The sequence below is a fragment of the Haliotis rubra genome, unplaced genomic scaffold (genome assembly GCF_003918875.1).
Source record: "Haliotis rubra isolate DU_JTF1 unplaced genomic scaffold, ASM391887v1 Scf13, whole genome shotgun sequence".
In the NCBI taxonomy this organism is placed as follows: domain Eukaryota; kingdom Metazoa; phylum Mollusca; class Gastropoda; order Lepetellida; family Haliotidae; genus Haliotis; species Haliotis rubra.
In genome coordinates this window covers 2982161-3003543 of record NW_025765225.1, presented here as the reverse complement: position 1 = coordinate 3003543, position 21383 = coordinate 2982161, and the positions used below count along the sequence as shown (strand labels likewise).

Below are 21383 nucleotides of genomic sequence, written 5' to 3'. Positions count from 1 at the left end.
GAAAAAATATATATGTCTACCAAATACTTGGCATTTATAATAATTGGGACATTTTTTCAACATTCAGAAAAATTTATGGAGACCTTATCACAAAGAAAGTGGGCTCATTTCAGCATCACAATCCCAAATGTGATCATTGTATATTTTGGAGAGCAGGACAATTCCATGTTTCTGTGATTGTTGTTTAAAAACAGAATTACAAAGTGCACAAAAAACAATTTTGTCAGCAATCCTAAAAACGCAGATTTATGAAGCAAGTCTTTTATCACCAAACATATATAAGGGAATATTATGACTATGACAACTACTGTCTGAAAATAAAGTACATGTATATTTGGAAAAATATAAAAGACGATCCAGAAAACTTTGCACACTTGTTAAACACTTTGTCCACAGAAATTGCATGGGCCTGACCTAGGAAAGTCACATAAAGTATTATGATGATACACAATAATAGTGATAATAGGTAGCTTTTCATTGGCTGGTCACGTTCAAAATTTTAGTTTTCCAAAGCTGGAGTTAAAAACACATGTTAAGCAGCAGTCTATATGTACAGATTTGGTTAAAATATCCCATCATAATCCAAAATAGTATTTCATTCCATTATGACAAAAGCATCTACAAAAGAAGCACCACAAAAAATACAGTGACCTTAAAAGCCATTCACACACAATAGTGCAAGCATTGCAAAATATAGTCACATGGTGTTTGTCTTAATGCCAGGCAACAGATCTGAACACCTCAGTAACTTGTATCCTGGCTGTCTCAACTTAACCAATGAGAACAAGTGTTATATAAGGTGTATGGCTAACCTTGTCTTTGATTGGGTGCAGGTCTCTCACCATCTGCAGGCAGACAGACAGGAAGTGAGTACAAGCAATTAAACAAGAAAGAAATCAAAGCTGAATCAATTGCTACCAACAGAAAAACACTGACATGCAACAACATTGATTATACACCGACTTTTGATAGCGCAATCATAAATGCCAGTGCTGATATACCGACCAAATATAAGAACACCTACTTCTTTCAACAAAACAATTGTTAAACATGACACTTAGGAAATAAACTAATAAGGTTTTGATTTTGTTTTCAGTACCATTCAGACATTTATAGGTTAAGAAATCTGAACTTATATTCTTTAAAAGTACAGATACTTCAAATGCAAAGGCAAGATTTCTGCTTTCCATGTTCACAAATTCCTCAAAACAGTATCCTTTTTGGAAGTATTTCTACTAATATTTTCTTGAGTGGCACCATAGACAACACAAATACATGTAGGTCTAAACCTGTAACTATCAGTAAATACTGTGTGCAGAGATCCATGCTTGAAAGGTACACTGAGACACAGTCTCAATGATCATTTAGTCCGGGAACAAACCAACTGGTGGTTGAGAGTGAGCGCTAACTGACTCTGCCCTGCCCTGTAATTACTAAAGTTATTTTGTACTTTCATGTGGTTCAACTGAAATGCATCTTTCAGCAGTTATAGTCTATCAACTACTGTCAAGTACTGTTATATCAAAAGTTCACCTTCCATCACTCTTCCACCACATTCTCAGAGGCATAATGTGTCTAGTATTACACAAGCAAAAAGCAGCAAATCACCACAAAGCAGCATTGTACTCAAAATGTCATGCATCAAATAAAAAAACTATAAACAAATCTATTAAAATAAAAACCAAAATCCTACATAGGCTAAACAATTAATTACATGAATTCCATCATCAACCGCATATCCGACCAGACAACACCCTTGAGAGTGAACAAAAAGACATATAGTGAGAGTCCGAAGGGGCAATTTGAATAAATTTGAATACCAGTTGGTAAACTATCTCCATAGTTGTTAGTACCTAGCCGCGTAGGCATCTTTAGGCCACCATACTTCTTCCAGTAGGACCAGCAGCATGAACAGAGGCGACACTGAAGGTGGGAGGGGCCCCACGAATACCACTGGCTAGAGTGGGCAGCTGAAACAAAACAACTAACGGTTAAAGTAAGTCGGAGTCAAGTAAAGTATGACCAGAAATTATTGAGAATTTTAGGAATATGTTTAATTGGATTTCTAGTATAAACAACCTTGACCAGCTATCAAGTGCTTGGTTTCATTCAAGAGAGACAACTCCGTTTTCATTAGTTTGTGAAGAGTTATCCCCCTTTGTTTACTTGCTAGCAGACGACATTTTCAGTGATCCTCAGTATGGATAATTTATAGAAGAGGAAGTTGATTTTAGAGTCTTGTAACAAGGACATCAGATCAGCTAAAGTGCTTTCAAGTAGAACAGGCATCCCTTTGTCCACTGTTTATCGTGTTTTGAAAAATATTGCAAATGGATATGGCATTGAGCACCAGGGAGGCGCAGGTAGGCCCAGAAAATTGACTGTCGGTGACAGGAGGCGGCTTAGTATTCTTGTTTCTAAAAACAAACGAAGGAGTTTAGAAAACCTAAGGCTGGATATGATTGATAGAGGAACTGTGGCTGTCTGTAAGGTGACAATTAGAACTGAGCTGCATGCAATGGGTATAAACTTTGTGTCACTGACTGTAACAGCTCTCGCAGGCTCTTCCGGACACTTGACCATCAGCGCCATTCATCTTGTTGGATAGTGCTGCTGGGTTGGGTTTATTGCTGAAATAGTACAACAATCAATTACCATTTTATGGAGTGAGGGGCAAGCTTAACTCTTTCAACACCAGTCAACCAGAGGCATTTACTGCCATGACACCGAGTTCCCAGAGACTCTGAGGTCATAGATGAAGCCTATGTTTATGAAGGAAATTATAACCTTGTAAAAGTTATTGCTACTACATCCCATACACCATTTAAAAGATCTAATCCTACTGTTGATAAATATGAAGTTTATTTTTATAATATTATTCAAATAATACAACTACAACTTAAATAAATTTATATTTGAATGAAAATGCAAGCTTACATTTATAACGTCCAGATAAACCACGAAAGGAGCAAAAACTATGGCGATTTTTTCAATTTGTGACATGTCATAACATGCCCGAGCCTTTTTCTTTTATATTTTCATTTTTACGTAATCAGAAAATTATTATAAAAAGATTTCTTAAACAATATGTATGGTCGCCTATTTCCCGATATCTGTGGCTTTCCGCTCGGTAAAATGACACAACAACGGAAAATACCTCCGTTTTCGAAGCTTCGTATGAATAACATGCACGGCAAATCGTTTGATGTCGGGCATCGTTCGAAAGCTCTGAACATCAACAATATCACTGTACCCTTGCCATGAGTATTTTCACAGTTGTAAGAAGCGATTTTATTGGATAAAGGTTGGTTTCTAATGACGCTTTTTCTCCACAGTCTGCTATAAGGGTCGTGATTGGTCAAAATCAGACACGTGACCTAAGGCAGCCAATCATATTACGGCAATGGATACCGTCCTCGTAAACGAAAACTTTCAGAATTGGACAAAAGTTTTGGGTAAAATAATGCTATTCTGAACATATTAAGCAAGAAATCGCTACCTATACGTAAATTATGGAACTTATTGGACGTATCGTGCTAGGTTATGACCTGTGACAAAAATGCTTCATGTATGTATTTTCACATTAAACATCGTGTCCTAGCGTGAAGATTGAGGCGGCGAGAGCCGAGATGTCACTTGTCAGTGACTTGACTTGCATTACATGATCGCACAAAAAGATGGAAATAGTAATTTTATATGTACGTTTGACAACTTTTATGAATGTTGTTGTTGATTTTATTCATTAGTTTATTCAATTTATTTAATAATTTCCTCGAAACATCGTTACTTTGCTCTTTGACAATGTTATTGTGGACCCGCTGCCGAAGCATGTGTCCGAGAATCGTTGTTTTCAATAACATTGCGAAAAATAGTTTATAATTTTAATTCTGCTGATAATATATGATAAATTGAAATTTAATAAGTGTTTTCAGACATTGTGAAATGTGATAGATTTGATATATGAATCAAAAGTCAGGTAGGTTCCTAAAATTATGTCTCATTTTGACGTGACTACTGCCTGGCCGATTAATCAGCCTCCGGTGTCTGGGGACTCATAACGCTGTGGCCGATTATTCGGCCTGCAGTGTTGAATGGCTTAATGCTGAGACTGCATCTTTACAGGAATTTCAAATCAGGATTAGAATAAGAAGACTGAAATCAAATGAAAAGACAGAAACTTAAATCAACCATGGTTTGTTTTTTCCCCCATTAAAGCTTAAAGCTTAATGTAAAATCAATACTCACTAGTTGGGAATGTAAACCTGCTTTAGTTTACTCTCGGCTTCAGCAGCTTTTATTCTTTTCTACAACAAACAAAAACATGTCATCAAATAAAGTACATTCATCAAATTCCCAAGAGGAATGTGATGTACTTGTGTAGAGCAGATTATCTTGGAAAAATGATCTATTTATCCTTCACGGAGATTCAGATGAGGGGAGGTTACTCTGTCAGTCTTCGTTAACTATGATTGTCACGTATATTTTACTCACCTGTTGCACATATCTATCTGTTGTTTTCCACATATAATAGTACTCTATAATACTTTTCAGTGACTTCCAGGGTAGCTAGAAAAGAAAAAAACAAGTGAGCACAGAATAAAATAACAAATTCTTTTTATCACCTGTTGAAGGAGCAAGAATTAGCTATGACCTTTGTATAAAGAATAAAAAGAAGTTATCCATAAAAACGTGTCATGTATTCATGTTTGTCCACCTTCGAAATGCCTTTCAAGGACTTTATTCTGTGCAAGCTATAACACCATGTTATTACATCAGCAATCCTAAGGTATATCGACAATCATCTAGATATGCATAAGCAGAGATGATGATCCCAGGTTGGCTAACATAATGATCATCTATGAATACTTACAAAATCTTGTCGAATATCATTGAAGTCTTTGCCATATTTGTCTAACGCCTCCTCGAAGAGATTTGCCTCCGATGCGGACCACTCTTCCATCTCATCGCGGCATAGAACTGGGCCTCCTTCTGGCACAAGGCTGGCAACTGCTTTTGCCAAGTCGTAATTGTGTTTGTGTAACGTGCACATTGCATGAAACTGTACAAAGGAGAGAAAGAATTTGAGGTTGAACAAACACACTTGCACCAAGATTCTACTTCATAACTCTGCCAGGTGGGGGCCTAGAGTGATTTATTGCTGGGAGTTGGGCATGTGTTGCATACAAATAGTATATGGCATTACATTACCAGTCCATTCCAAGTTAACATTAACATAAATACACTCCATAAATGGTTATTCTCTGAGTCCAGTGGGGTTGTAAGGCCATGAAACCATATGCATCGTGATTATACAGGCATGAAATGATATGTATCGTGACAGAGATCTTTCATTTCAGAGGTTCATATATTTCTTTCCCTTCTTGCAGATGAATCAAAACCCTTCACTGTTTATAAATGTAAGACGAAACACATCCGCAGATTTACAATACAGATTCTGCTATTCATGGCCAATGAGCAAATAAGAGATAGACAACATAAATTAGTTCTTGAACCGTTTCATTAATTATGTGATTTTATATCTATGTAACTGATTACAATGGTCGTATGTTTTCAAATTAATGTATGTTATTGTGAGCATCATATCATGATACAATACTGTATTGTCGTATCACCATTAAGTATCCATAAGGAGAATACAACTAATGACATATTTAACTAAACAGTTGTGATCAGGGTTCATTCTAGCCTTAATAGAAAGTTGGCCTATGGCCCACCTGTCCTCAGTTATGTGGGCCATTTAGAAAATAGTGTGGGTCATGTCAAATTGCTGTGACTTGTTAGACATACAGTACCTAGTAGTTACTAATTTGAGTTCAATTACTTATACAATATTTGACGTCCAATACAGGTAAGGTCAACAATTTGAACAAGGGAAACGAAAAACCCAAGATTTGTTCAACATTTACTGAACAGTTAGGATTAATTCAAAATGAATTTGAAAAAAAAGAACACTTCAACACTGAAACAACAGTTTTCACGATAGTATTTAAACAGCACAAGCTTAGCAATGAAAAATGACACTCATTTTGTTACCATCAGGTAATGTCAGTTTTTAATTCTCAAAATCAACTTCAAAGTTTAAACTGAATACTTGTTACGCTTAATAGTTTCCTCAACAGTCAGACAAATATATTGCCCTCAACCTTCTGGTAGAAGTATTAAAACAATACTTCTGAACACTTCAACACTGTACAGTGTTCTATCAGAATCAATTTATGTGAAAAGCTGCAACCACGTATTTTGAAAGACACGTGAATGTCCTGGCATTTCTCCTCAGACCCATCCTCTTTTCAGTAACAATGTCGCAGTTGGTTGTGCTCTCTGTATCGTCACCATGACAAGGTTTTTGCTTTTTCGCGAAAATAGAACAATTCTTTTATTGATATTGGCGTTTGACAGCCTGTGTGTCCCCCATGGCAACAAAAGTATAAAACTGCTACATGCAACGTGATTGGATCACTCAAAGAAACCTACCAGTCGGAATTTGTTTTACAAAGCACATCAGATTTTCTCGTAACACTGAATTGTAGGTTTCGCACTGTTGTTTGAAACAGCTTGCACTTGAAAGTGATGTGCAGAGTTCTTGGTACTCAAAATCACAGCTCGCTTCAGTGAGGGAAGGTAGCGCATTCTGTTTGTTAAACTAAGCCTGCGTTTTGCGTTTTGCTTGAGTTGACGCTTGAAAACAAACTTTTAATGCATTTCAGATTTATGTTTATATCTCGAGTACGCCAACACAGCCCATCAGTATTTTTAAAGTGTGCCATATGAACTTTCAGTGTGCAAATGGCTCAAGGGCGCGGCCTAGAATGAACACTGTGTGATACTGCCTGTGTTTCATGTTCATGCTCAAACTACATATGATCTATACATTTCAAGGGAGTTATGTACAAGGGAAGTAACTCACGAGTGTAATGTCCCTGGAAGCAGCAGCTGCACTCATGTGTAGACTAGGTTGGCGAACTGTGCTTGTGCAGTCCAGAGCTCTTGCAAATGTACCCACTGACCTGAAGTAGAGATGAGCCAGTATGTAATGGGAGAGCGAATGGGTGAGAAGTTTTAGCAAGTAAGCAAGTTTTGCTAGAGATGAGAATGTATGATGACATTTTGAGGATTTTAACATCTTTTAACAGAACATTCTTCTATGTTACTTCAAATAGGAGAAAACATCATTTTGGATGACAACCAGTCCCATCCCAGACAGTTAACTGATCTGAAACTATGCAATCCAGGCTGGACAGTCCAGTACCAATCCACCCCAAGGAATGAAAAAAAAATTGGACTGGCCTAATTGTGTTTTCTGAATAATTCGTAACTGACCTCTATCTAAATCCTTTCAAATAAAAGTACTGAAATCATCACAAAAATAAAGTGATGACTATGAATATAAAGTTTAGCATGTCTCACTGGTATTGTAAGTGAAGACAATCAAAAGTCATTGCCATCAAACAATAGTAAAGGTATTACTGTTAAAACTCATACCTGGAAATAATGTTAAACTGATCTACTTCTTTTTCTGCTAATCCATTATCAGGCTGCCATATTAAATCTTCAAGATCAGCTATGACACGACCATCTTTTTCACCTGAAAATAAAAGCATATTTATATTATCATAGTTGTTTATATAACTAGAACAAATTGAATTAAAAATTCTGTTACAGCTTTACATCAGTAATATATATTTTTCTTTCACATGTAGCACCTACAATGATGTAGGTTATGGTGAAGTAATGAGGTGATCAAGATATAAGACATTATATTGTTAATAATGTAAATAAACTGACATTACAATGGATACATTGTTAGAATTTTCGCTTTTTGTTGGCAGCATCAAAGCCATATCACATCAGTTAGCACACTGGACCAGATAAACCCATAGTCACATTTGTGAGCAAGATCCACAACATTGGGACAAGAACCTGGGAGGTGAAAACTGACATTGGTTTTCTGCAACTACTGATTGCTCATGTGGACACAGGTCGCATTCAGCAACTACCAATGCCCACTGCATTGAGCTTTTTATCATAGGCATGTGGTACAGGGGATCTATTTGGCTCAAACGATATTTGCACTTTTCAAATGTACAAACAGGAACAAACTATCACAGCTCTATTACAGCAAGATATAAATATTTCTAAGAAGTTGTCACATAAATGTCTTCCCATGAGTGTTACTCATCAACAGATAATCAGTTATCCTCACCCAATACATCTGATGGATAGGTTGGGAAACAGCAGCTGACAGTGAGCAAGAACTGGCTGTGTTGCTGTTAGGAATCTGGAAACACCTACCCTCTTTTAATAATGGTGTGATTTCTGCCTGAAACTTGGAGCCCACTCGGATTTCCCCCTTGTCTGCTAAGAGGGTTTTCTGCTGTGGGTCATAGACTAGTGAGTAGAAAAAGGTATCCTGGAAAGAAAACAAAGAAAGTCAGACAAGAGTAGAGACAGAGTTGACTAGTAGAGACCATACTCATTCCAGACTGCAACTGCATGACAAACTGATATCATCCTTCCAGTTACATATTGCTACTCTGTCACCTTATAATTCACTTGCATAATATAAAATCCACAGGGTAGAAGATCTCACATGTTGTTTTCGACTGGCAATGTCAACTGGTATCAGATAGCATCGGACTTAGTGTTTGATGGTAAAACTTCAGATTTCATTCAAAATAACTGTTCCAAAACTTATTTAGATGTATAATCTTCCATTGCACATTATATTTGACAAAAAGAAAAGAAAAAGAATTTCATGTATCTGTTATATCTGTTATCAATAACATCTGGCGTCGTGAGAAGAGATATTACTTGTAACAAGGTATATCCAGCAAAAACTATGTTATAGTGTTTCATTTACCATTACTGATACCTATACATTTAACTCAGATTAGTATTCGCCACTCTAATGAAACTCATATATCCCTTAAAATATTTAGTTGACAATAATCCATCTATATAATACATCATATGGTGCTAACAAGCCAACCATGTCATGGAGTCTGACTACCCTCTTCATCTGTACCACTAGTAACAACAAGTTCAGACTACTTGGGATCTGAGTGAGTGAGTGACACACTCAGCAATATTCCAGCCATATGGTGGAGGTCTGTAAATCATTGGGTCTGGGTAAGACAATCCAGTGATCAACAGCATGGGCATCAATCTACACAACTGGGATACGGTGACATGTGTCAACCAAGTCAGCGACCCTGACCACCCAATCCCGTTAGTCGCCTTTTACGACAAGCATGGGTTATTGAAGATCAATTCTAACGGGTCTTCAAGGGTCACTTGGATCTAATATTAACCCAGGATAAGTGAGTGTGTTTGGCTGTGCATGAATACATGTAGATTAACCACTTCTGTTTCAAGTTGACAACAGTAAAAAATAAAAACTATCCAACTGACTCTTACAACCCAAGGACCCTGTCAACTTGCTGATAACGTCATAAGGAAAAAGATTATAGAAAATACACAAGGTAGGCTACTTCCCTGTTAAAACCAGGAATGCTTGACTATGACTTATTAAAAAGGTAACATCAATAATCCACAAGCTACTCACTTCTTTATTCAAGTATGAAAGCAGGGACTCTGTCTCATTGAGTAGTGTCACAACACACTTCCCTCGTATGTGTGTGGCTGGCAGAGTCTCCACCTGCCGCGATAGGAACAATTCTCGATGCTTCAGCTGATGCCTCTGCTTCTCGGTCACCTGGGATTTGTCATTCTTCTCCGATTTTTCTGAATTCTCAGACTTATTGTCGGCCTTATCAGAAGATGTCTCCATTGATGTTTCTGTTGTAGATGTTGATAGCTGCTGCTCTGACCCTGTCTGTTTCTCTGTCTGTTTGTCAGACTCCTTGTCAGGCTGTTTTTCGGACTGTTTGTCAGGCTGTTTTTCGGACTGTTTGTCAGGCTGTTTTTCGGACTGTTTGTCTGTCTGTTTATCGGGCTGTTTGTCCGACTGTTTATCGGGATGTTTGTCAGACTCTTTATCGGGCTGTTTGTCAGACTCTTTATCGGGCTGTTTGTCAGACTCTTTGTCCGACTGTTTGTCAGACTGTTTCTCTGACTGTTTGTCCTGCTGCTGTTCCTCATTTGGCTGTGGTGACTGCTGTTGTAGTAGTGGGGGTGGCGATGACTCATCCTCCTCTTCATCTCCCACATCCATATCAACTAAAACATCAAGTAATGGACAACATCAACAACATGGATAAACAGTTATGGCAAGTGTGAAAAACAAATTACACGGGATTCAAATATAAAAAGGATATAAGGAACATAAACTCAATATGAAATAACAAAAACATCAGAGATTGGGCAATACTTGGCAATAAAGTCGAAACACTGCGTAACAACATGGACACTTTGAACAACTCAATGCCCTGTGCCAGTGATCAGTAGGTGTGAGCGAGTTCTCTTGAATGACACCGTACTCAGCAATATTCCACCTATATGACAGCAGCCCGTAAAGATCCATGTCTGGACCTGACAATCACCTGATTGTTATTATGCGGAACGATCACTGTTGTCAGTTTACACTGACATGCTTAAGTCCACTAGTCTGAACAGCTGGTAAATTGAGTTGCTTCTTACAAGTTGTTTCTAGTTACCAATTTGAACACAGTGATCCTGATGTGTTCCCAAATGAGTTATCTCTGACAATGAGTTGCTGGGTACATACAACCATAATCAGTATGACACCGAGATCAACAAGATTGAAATCATTCATGCAAAGTATGAGCCACAAAATTAAGGCTATCAAAGGCCTTTCCCAGGGTGAAAGTAAATACACATCAAATCAAAATATTTAAGTCAACACATTAATGTCAAAATATTCTGGATAAGATACAAGATAATTTTTTGTTTGCTAAATTAGGATTAAGAGCATGATAAGAGAAAAACATAACTCTAATATATTCATTAAGCAGCAGAGTTCACAGTGGTTATTAAATTCAATGTTTTTCAAGGTCTCTCATAGAATTTTAGAGACTTTTTCAAGTGGGACTCAAAGTCAAGGTCCTTTCAAGGCCGGGCTGTAAATTCAAAACCTTTTCAAGCCTTGCAAACCTTGATTGAAAATCATTTGACACACAAGCTTGCTGCTACAATCCACAGAGTTACAGAAAAGGATGAAGTGTCCGGATTCAAAGCAATCGACCAGATATCTGACAGCAATCCCCGAGTCTCTCATACAGTCATGAGATACGTATAACGTGTTCTGTTGACTGGTATAAGTTCTTTTAAATTCTGGTGTGAACTTATTTCAGAAACTCCCTATAAAGTCACTTGGAATACTAGAGGGTGAGGCAACATGTTGGTATCATTGACTGATGATAAAATGTAGTTAACAATACATCTTCCATATTAATTCTACTTGCATCATCTGATCCAGATCAGGATGACAGACCTGAAGACTGAAAACTCTATTGGCCAAGTCTTCAAATCTTATTCTAATCATTGATGAAACTTTTAGTATAAGTCTGTTCCAGAATCATATGTGGACTTCAGTAACATGTAGCAGGGTTCGAAATACCCCATATATTAGTGTGCCATGGCACAGTAAATATTGAAATGGCAAGGCTGAAAAATGCTCTCGGTGCCCTTTTGACACGCCTAATTTTTTAGAGACATAACTCACATTTAGTCATTTAATCCCCCAAACAATTATTTTTTTCAAAACTGAATAATACCATACATATTTGAATGCTCATAAACCCATTTCTTCAATTAACAATTAATTTCCAATGATCATCATCATCATTGTCATATATTCTAAAAACATGTGGGCATACTTGATTTCTGAAAGGCACACCTAAAATATTTGTCTGGTGCCCTGAGGCACACTTAGAAAAAAAAGTATTTCTATCCCTGTGTAGGTAGCAAGAACTTTTTGTAAGCAGTGGCCATACATAGTATGTAGACTTACAAGCATGAATAGAACAAAATACTGTATCACGACTCAGTCATTGTAACAAGAAAAACCCTGAAAAACCTGGGGCCTCATCATATATCACATTAGTTTGAACAGTAACTTTTGGTATCAATTAAAATCTATACAACTTACAAATATCATTCCTCTTATCATTAACTCAATGCCAGAGAAACCTTTACATTAAAAATTCAAATTTACACATTTAATGGATTTGCTAAGTTCATATTTAGCATGAAATGGGTTACATTGGTAAATTTGATCTGAACACATTCAGAATTTGTTACTGTGTTATTTATCAAGAATGTTAGATACTTGACACATTGATACTTATGTTTCAAATCAATACAACCCCTATTAACTTTTACTTTCCTGCTCTACCAACTTTACAAATCTCTAAACACAAACCAATAAAATGATTATGTTTGGTGTGAAGAACCCTTATCAAAGACAGAAGATTTGATGGTTCAGTTGGTTGGGCTTTGGGGGTTAAATGTTTCTGGTGAGGTGTTATGAGAAGCAAAAAGGGTACCGGCAAGTCAATCTAAGATAACAGCCACAAGTTCAGAGGCAGCTGATCATGTAGACATGTCTGTAAAGGTCACATACATTAACACACATCTACAGTATCCCACATTCTCAACAGCCTGGGCAGAGATCAACTATACTCCTGAAATAATTCCAGGGCACCAAAAATAAATGTTTTAAAGGGGTTCAGAATTGCATTTACCAAAAATGTTGAAAACAGGTAATTATAAGACATTGATCTTACTCTGCTTTTTTATAGTAACATTCCAGCCACATCACGCCACCGGACACCAGATATAAACTCCAAACATTGAAACCTTGTGGAGAATCAAACCCAGACTGACAACTTAATGCTATCACCACAATGGTACCATTACTGTCTAAATATATCTGATTAACCCAATCATGCCTTCAGGTTACAAGTTTAAAATATCCAGATCAAAACTATTGCACAATATATGACCTATGACACCCACACAATCTATTCTTGCTCACATTGAGAACATAGTATTACAGTATTATACTACCAGCAATATATCTGCAAGTGACCCGAAGAAGGCATCAATCACTTTATCTCTACTGTGAAATGACTCCTGGTAACTTGATTGTGTACAAGCTCATGAAACCATTCGACCACCCTCTTTCCTAGAAACCTGCAACTTTTCCTGATTCTCAGGACCCCAAACATGTCTTCAGCCAAGATTCATTCACTAAGGAAACAACTGGCACACATGATCACAAAAATAAATTGTCAGAAAGACAAATATTGGAAAGCTTTCTTCCATTCTGAACCAATGCATGATAACACAGAGCTTTAAGTTCAACATCATGGTTTCTTAACAGGGGTGGAAATAAGTTTATAATTGATAGTGTACTCTGGTACAGTGGCATATGGAAAGTCACTTGCCCTGATATTTTTTCCACTATACCGACTGTTTTCTTGCTGATTTTTTAAATGAACAACATAATTAACATTGGAAAGTCAACTGGACACCAGTACAGCGTGATATACAAATTTGCTTGCCCGACAGAAAAAAACACTGGACTCGGACGTCGGGCAATGGGTTATTTCCACCCCTGCTTAAACTACAAATTGAGCCTGTTCAGGAGCTAGAAGACATATAAATGATACACAATTTGCCCTGAGATCTTAAAGGAGACAACAATCCTGTAATCTGCTGAACTGTTTCAGTTACATTAGACTGTTAATAAGCAGAGCTTTCATTCCACGTACCACCATAATAAATCTAAAGCAATTCCATTTGAAACTAAGAAAAAGAAACATTGCCTGCCAACAACATCTCAAGAAAAGGATTCAAATTCCTTAAATAATTAATTATTTAAACAAATATCCTCCACCAAAACTAAATCTTGCTATCAATTTGGCTCTCTGCCCATTTCACGTGAGCACAAACTGAACTGATGAGTATTGCAAGCCTCATCCCACAATGACTATGAGTAATGTCGCTGTGACCTTCATTTCTGTACTAATCAGTGTAATACACGCGGGCCCCATCAGAGACAAGCATCATGGGAAGGAATTTCTCCTACACTGTATTGATTCAACAAAACTGCATGAATAACTGCTATGCAATCTGCATTTAAATATGCCTGCTAATATCTATCTGGACTGATAGGAGGATAATCACCAATCATAAGGGGTATCTTTGAACATTCATTTTTTATTTTTCTCCAAAATCTGTGAAGTGCTTTTTTCACCTTTTAGAACACAAATTTACAGAAGAAAGAACCATCTTTATCACCAATCACGTTGGTGAGATATTTTGCCAGTTTCATCAGGATGCTCGATGTTTTAATTTCCTTCAAGATTTGAAATTGTGTTACAACTTTAACAGAAAAAAGACTGACTGAAAAAACCTTCTAAATTCTCGATAATCTCTTAAACACTAAAATCCTTACATTATTATATCTTGCATTCAAGAATATTCAAATTTACTTTCTAAAACCTGAATTAAAGATTACATATTTATCAGGTCAATATGTCCATTGATATCACAGATACGCAAATGTCTTTGACCCTGAAGGTCTTTGTTTAATGACGAATTGGGGACACAATGGGCATGTGACATGACCTTTGACCTGTCCCCAGACTTCTGACATGTTTGTTCATGTACGATCACAAGTAAACAAACACAGCAAAGTATGCTGGCCTTTCCTTGTACACAACGAAACTCAGCAATTAAATTAATTTTCCTTTGTTGAAACTTTACTAATGGAACAATGTGCGAAATAATAATCGTCATCATCATCATCATCATCATCATCATCATCATGTACCTAAAACATTTTTACAGGGATATGAGAATATTGACAGTGTGTTATGTTCAAGAATGTTACACCATCGACTGTCATTGGCAACTGGAATTACCGGCACCTACACACTTGGTTATAATGAGAGCACTTCAAAATTTGACTACAGTTCATGACCAAAAGAAATGTGCCTACTTAACCAAATTGTCTTTCTGTTTAATTTATGTCAATTTAGGAGATAATATATAGCAAGTGTGATCACCGGTTCATCATTGACTAGGAACATTGACTTGGCTTGGGCTTAAGTTATTGGCAAAAGTAACAGACTGCAAACAGTCTTTGTTAAGTGTGAGTGAGTGAGTTTAGTTTTACACCGCTTTTAGCAATATTCCAGTAATATCACAGCAAGTCTTTGTAAACATATAATCAGTTAAATATATGACTATATATACTATTCTTTAACAAAACTTCCATCATGCATGGTCAACATTTCTGAAAATCTTGTTACTATTACAAACAAATGATCTTGCACTATTCTGAGTGAGTGAGTGAGTGAGTGAGTGAGTGAGTGAGTTCAGTTTTACGCCGCACAATATTCCAGCTATATGGCAGTGGTCTGTAAATAATCAAGTCTGAACCAGACAATCCAGTGATCAACAGCATGAGCATCGACCCACGCAATTGGGAACCGATGACATATGCCAACCAAGCCAGCGAGCCTGACCACCCGATCCCGTTAGTCGCCTCTTACGATAAGCATGGGTTACACATTCTAACCCATGCTAACCCAGACCTTCATGGGTCACTATTCTGAACACCCTACAGTCTGTTTCAACATCCAAGCCAAACACAGCATCAACAGACAAATAGATGTTCTCAATTAAATCTTATTGTTGATTTTTCTAATGAAGTTCAGTGACCCTATGATTAGGCAAATTGCCTGATAAAACTTGATACTCATAATATTAGACATTATAACAATATCATTTATAATGGAAACCAACAAATGTTAGTACAACAGCAAAAAGTAAGATGAAACTATGATAATGAACAATAAATATCGCATGAAACAACCCTGATAAACATTCAGCACAGCATGAACACTCCAATCCGGAGAAACAGGAGAACTGGCAAAAACTGAAAAGATTTGCAAAATTATTTTCTTTGGCTTCAAGAAATGAAAGCAAAACTGATTATGTAACACAACATACAAACACCCCTGCGTCGTCTCCGCCGTTGTCGTGCAGGCACACGCTTCCTTCTCTTGCCTGTGAATTAAGACAGACAACATACAGGGTGCTAATTGCATCTGTCTTTCTCCACAGAGATGATACTTTATAAACAGATTCCAACACATGCCAGAAGCTCTTCACATTATGCTGTGCTGTTTGTTACTAAAATACCCTATAACATAGTCCTTGGGGAATGGATATGTATATGAAGGAAATTGTGTTCCTGTGTGAGTTGGGTTCTATCCCGCTTTTAGCAATATTCCAGCTATATCATGGTGGGAGATACCAGAAATGAGCTTCACACATTGCATCCACGTGGGGAAATCGAACCAGGGCCTTTGGCATGACTAGCTAACACTTTAACCACCCCATCGCCCCTTGTCTTCATGTACTCGGAATGTTCCCAATTCCATGGACTGATACTCATGCTGTTGATCACTGGATTGTCTGGTCCAGGCTCGATTATTTATTGACTGCTGCCATATACAATTGCTCCTAGGGTCGGGCGATGGTGTCCCCATGCACAGATTTCCACAGGACCCGCAGTTAGTAAGCTAAATGGGTTATGTTTGTTAGTCGCGGATTAGCGTTGTGGAAGCCTGAAACGATATCTTACTTGTGTTCAGATCGCTTCACGGAAGTTAAAGAATCAAAACTACTTACTAGTTGTAGTAAAATATGCATATGATTGATGACCATAAAGATTTTCTATGTTACAAGTTAACATAACGATTTCTTCCTCGGAAGTGAGGTTGTGGTCGAGTAACAATAATATTGTAAGTAGTATTATATTGACACCCACCTCGCTGCCACGAGAAATTGTTATGATATAATTACGTATGTCATGCAAAATCCTATTACCATCAATAAAATACATATTTATTACCAGTAGAAAGTAGTTCTGATTTTGTAACTTCGGTGAAAACAAACCTCAATACCATTCATCTTCAGACTGGCGGATGTTCTCGACAGAATTGCCGCCATTTTAACAATAAAAAATCTGTTAGAATTAATGAGATTATAGTTTGTTTTCATCAAGTTAGAAAATCAAGACTACTTTCTACTCGTTGTTAAATATGTATTGGAATCATAACCAAACGGATTTTGCATGACACAACTTATAACATAACGATTTCTTCCACGGAAGCGAGGTGGGGGTCGAAGTCACAATACTGCGCGATACATTTCTTCGCTACATTCCCATGGTTAATGTCCACTCACCAGTATGTAGATACTAGTCAATGTAATGCGTCTTTATATTTGGTCTTATAATCCTAATTAGTTTATTATCATACTTTTATGCATTTTGAAACTAAATAAAAGAAGACGATCTGCTGATACTTATAGTAAATTTATAACAGAACTGTAATATCTAGACATTTTATAGTTTGCCAATGTGAATCATAATTCGCTAATAACACACCCTAGTGTATGTTGTCTGTCTCATTACACTTCACGGCGAAAAAATGATTCTGTTGAATGCTACGACAAATGAATAAAACAAAATGCAAATATTAAAATTAAAACAGATTAAAGTTATAGGAACAATATCAGGCCATTACCTTGTTCGAGGAATGTATCCATCATTATCCACAACACTGTTCCAAATGATGTGTCTTTTAACAGTTTAATATACGAAAAAGTGATAAATCTTTTCAGGTATTGGTGTATAGTCTCATTGGTCACCCAAGATAGCACACCTGGAACCTAATTGCATAATGTCCGCCTTTCTTTAAAAACAGTAATTTAGTTAGCCAATAATGGGCAATCAATCAATGTATTGCTGGTTAATCCTTTGAAAGAAGGACGTTGTTTTTACGCGAGATACCGACACGACAGAGTGTATTCAGTATAGATTAGTAAATCTACATACATAAACACTACCTTTTGACAACCGCTGTGTAAGATAAAAGTAATTAATCAATCAGCGTGTTATCGGTTAATCCTTTGATCGATGTTTATAATGTTGAATATTTACTCCAGACACAAGAAATGCCAAATGGGAACCTTTGTCGGTAATCTAAGTGTGTTACCACTAATTATACCTGTTATAAATTCATTAACTGACCATCAAGTGAATGATGACAAAATAACATGTGTAGGTTTATACCACCTCTAACACGGGTTACAACGAGGGAGTATTAATTGCTGTATTGCATGTGAAAACTTATGGGCCGACACTGTTTTGAGAATACAAACAGATTTTACATGACATGATTAAATATCGAGGTAAAACAACACAGAAATGGGATCAATTTGGATCAGTCATTATACAAATAGGGCCTAACGACACCGATCGATTTTGACAGAATCGTCTATGAAAACAAGTTGTAACTCGGAAACTAGGCAAAAGCAGGAGACAAAATTAAATGCCAGTAGATTGTGAGAACATATAGCTTTCATTTTCCACAACAATTGTCACGATTTTCAGGTTTATACAAGCCTGTAAACACGATAATTTACCCCCTAAAATGTAGATGAATTCTGCATCGGCCCTCAAAGCTATTCCTCATATGACGTCACAGAGGCGAGCCGCTCTGATTGGTTGAAATTTCGTTCGCGGGTGAGAATTGTGCACTGTTGTCAAAAAGGTCGATTTAAGTCAATTAAAGGTCGAAATGAGTAGTTTTAATGACGGGGTTTCATTTATAACGATGCCAGTTAATGATTTATGTATTTGGACCCCCTAGGGTTTATGTGACCTTTAATTAACTGGCCAACTGGGTTGTTGTTTTAATTAGACATTAAAAGCTCCCGACTGAAGATACTGTACATTTACACTTTGATTGACACCACAATACAAAGGCGTGGATGACAAGTGAGCTGTTTTGTGATTGGTTAATGTACTTTGACAGACAGATGCGGTCACGTGGACTTAAAGTGATTTTGCTTTACGACAATGCTGCAAGTCACAAGTGTGCTTCGCTAACTTTGCTAAATGTGACCAAATACCACGCCTCATATTCAACCGATGGATGCAGGAATAATTCGGACATTCAGCTGGAATATTGCTGAGTGTGGCGTAAAACTAAAGTCACTCAGTCATGAACTCAGGAAGATGAACAAATGAACACAGGAAGATGAAACATTTTCTACAATGACAGTTTTCACAACAGACATATTCTGTAATAAGAGCTGAAGGTACAATTGGGCCTGAAATAGTTTTACTGAAGACTGATTTGATTTTGCTAATTTCCTGGAAATTCACAAGCATGAGCATTACGCTCACAAACCTCGAAACGTGGAATTCAAACCTATAATTATAGGTTTCTTGGCAGAAGCAATAAGCATGGCCTTAGACAGAAGACAACCCATTTCCCCAGAATATTCACTGTGAACGGTAGCATCAGGAAAATATGGTTGATGTATGATTACAGAGGTAGAGGTTTAACCTGAAATAGTAGTAATAGTAACTACACTGTACAGATGACATCGAACATCTGACATGCCATGACTTTCACAACCCATTTTGTAACAATCAGCACAAAGAAAAATGACTCAGTGGCAGCCAACACATTCATGGCAAAATGACTGCGATGAAATGACAAGCTCATCAGAATACCAGCAATCATACATCAAATGGCCTGGCATGGAAGACAAGTGCCTGCTATCAGGCCATGTCAGGGCTGTCACACCCTGGCCATTGAGTTAGCACCTAAAGATGCCAGCAATAATCCTTGCCTTGGAGGAGCCTGCGAACAGGGCCTCAGCAATCTGGCCATGAATGGCTCTCACAAAAAGCCCAGCAGAAAGCACCTAAACAGAGCCCCAACAACCATGCTGTAATAGGCAATAGGTACCAACAACATTATACCTCAAGAGGGCCTAACAACTGAAGCTCATTCTCTGGCCAAAGAACTATCACCCTGAGAGGGCCTCATCAATCAGGCCATATATGATTCACACACTGAAGCCACAGAAGAAACACCTCCAGAGGGCCTCATCAGTCAGGCCAAGGATGGCTTTACCAGCCAATGAGACTGTCCCTAAAGAGGGCCTCCACAATCAGGCCAAACATGAATCTCACACTTCAGCTAAAGGAAGCAGCACCTCATGAGGGCCTCCATGAATCAGGCCATGCATGACTCTCAATCACACCCCAGCAGGGAGTGCAACATCTGGGCAGGTACCCCAGGGTTGTCATTCCCTCTTGTAGCCTGTCGTCTTTGTGTGGGACCAGCTGTCCCTGCTTGCCGGACTGCCGCCAACCCAGCCTTACCACAGCACTATAGCACCAGGCCTTTGTGTTGTCTCTCGTTCTGCTCAATTGATTTCAATACACACACCACTGATTTCTCCCATGTTCCACTGACAGAGCTGATGGAGTTGATCAGTTCCATCCAAAACTTAAAATTCATCTTTTAATTGTAGATATTTACTCAGGTGCTCAAATTCAATTTTTACTGACACTGTCCGAATCTAAAATCAGAGAGAGGTAATAGGACTACTTTTTCTTTTGGAAAAAGAGCCAGTGAGGATGGATTCCGCTAGAGCCAGCAGCACAGGTCAAGCAGCTCCAGCACTGCTGAGTGTCCCCCCCCCCCTAGACCCACCCAAGCTGTGGTAGTACCAGCCTAGTGTGACCCACATGCATCAGCAACAGCAGGAAGGTCAGACACGCTCTCCCTCACTAACGTCCCAGGCAGACAGCTGATGCTTTAGTAGGTCAGAAGACAGACAGCAGCCATTGCAGACATCAGTCCCCATCGCAAGTCTCCACATCAGTGTACAGACACATTGAGAAATCAACTGCAGGGAGGCTAGCGTTCATCGTAATTGACTACTATCAATGGTGAATTACCATAATGTCAATGCTATTTTAAGCATATGGAACATGAAATAAAAGTATAAAAGGAAGATATCTGAGATGCTGAGTATCCTAATTCCTCTTCAATTTCTTCCCTCCTAGAATTAGGCAACTACTCAATTTACGTTTCAATTGAACTATGAATGTGAAATTTTATCCGTGATTCTCAATGGTGTCAAAATCATCCTTTTATCTATTCAGTTTTTCCTAGAACGGCAATGGGTTGGATCAACATAGTTTGTATAGATGCTTTGTCATGTTAAAATATTTATCTTCCTGTTACTCTTTGACAATACTTATAATTTTGCTGCATTATCTTGTGTTGAAATAGGGGGAAAAGTCAAACCATATCGACATTAACTAGGAAAGTTGAGTACTGTCCTAGGCTGTAGCATGATATAAAGTACAACTACAACAGCTTGTCAATGCATTAGGTTTCATGATACCTAAGCTTAGATACAACTGATTTTCAAGGTGATGCTTTCTATTTCCATTTGGAAATACCTATTAAATCAAATAATATTTCTCAGATGACTGTTAAAATGGCAAAATGTTACAAACTCACAAAACAAAAAAACATTGAAACATT

At 37.6% G+C, this 21383-nt stretch overlaps 1 protein-coding gene across 11 annotated transcripts in view; it reads right to left on the bottom strand.

Annotated features, from left to right (window-relative positions):
• Positions 1–21383, bottom strand: part of LOC124267145 (metastasis-associated protein MTA3-like) — a 46866-nt gene that overhangs the window by 12707 nt on the left and 12776 nt on the right. For 5 of the 11 annotated variants that reach the window (XR_006895960.1, XM_046702025.1, XM_046702033.1 and 2 more), the window contains 10 exons: positions 9587–10200; positions 8314–8431; positions 7504–7606; positions 6929–7028; positions 4871–5059; positions 4492–4566; positions 4246–4304; positions 2545–2630; positions 1821–1970; positions 813–845 (listed from right to left, as the gene is read on the bottom strand). Coding sequence is in view for 10 of the 11 variants with exons in the window: in XM_046702025.1 (XP_046557981.1) it covers positions 813–845; positions 1821–1970; positions 2545–2630; positions 4246–4304; positions 4492–4566; positions 4871–5059; positions 6929–7028; positions 7504–7606; positions 8314–8431; positions 9587–10200 (1527 nt within the window). In the remaining variant the exon portion in view is untranslated. The remainder of the gene's footprint in view (positions 1–812; positions 846–1820; positions 1971–2544; positions 2631–4245; positions 4305–4491; positions 4567–4870; positions 5060–6928; positions 7029–7503; positions 7607–8313; positions 8432–9586; positions 10201–21383) is intronic. The other 6 variants (XM_046702027.1, XM_046702029.1, XM_046702028.1 and 3 more) reach the window with 3 other exon arrangements.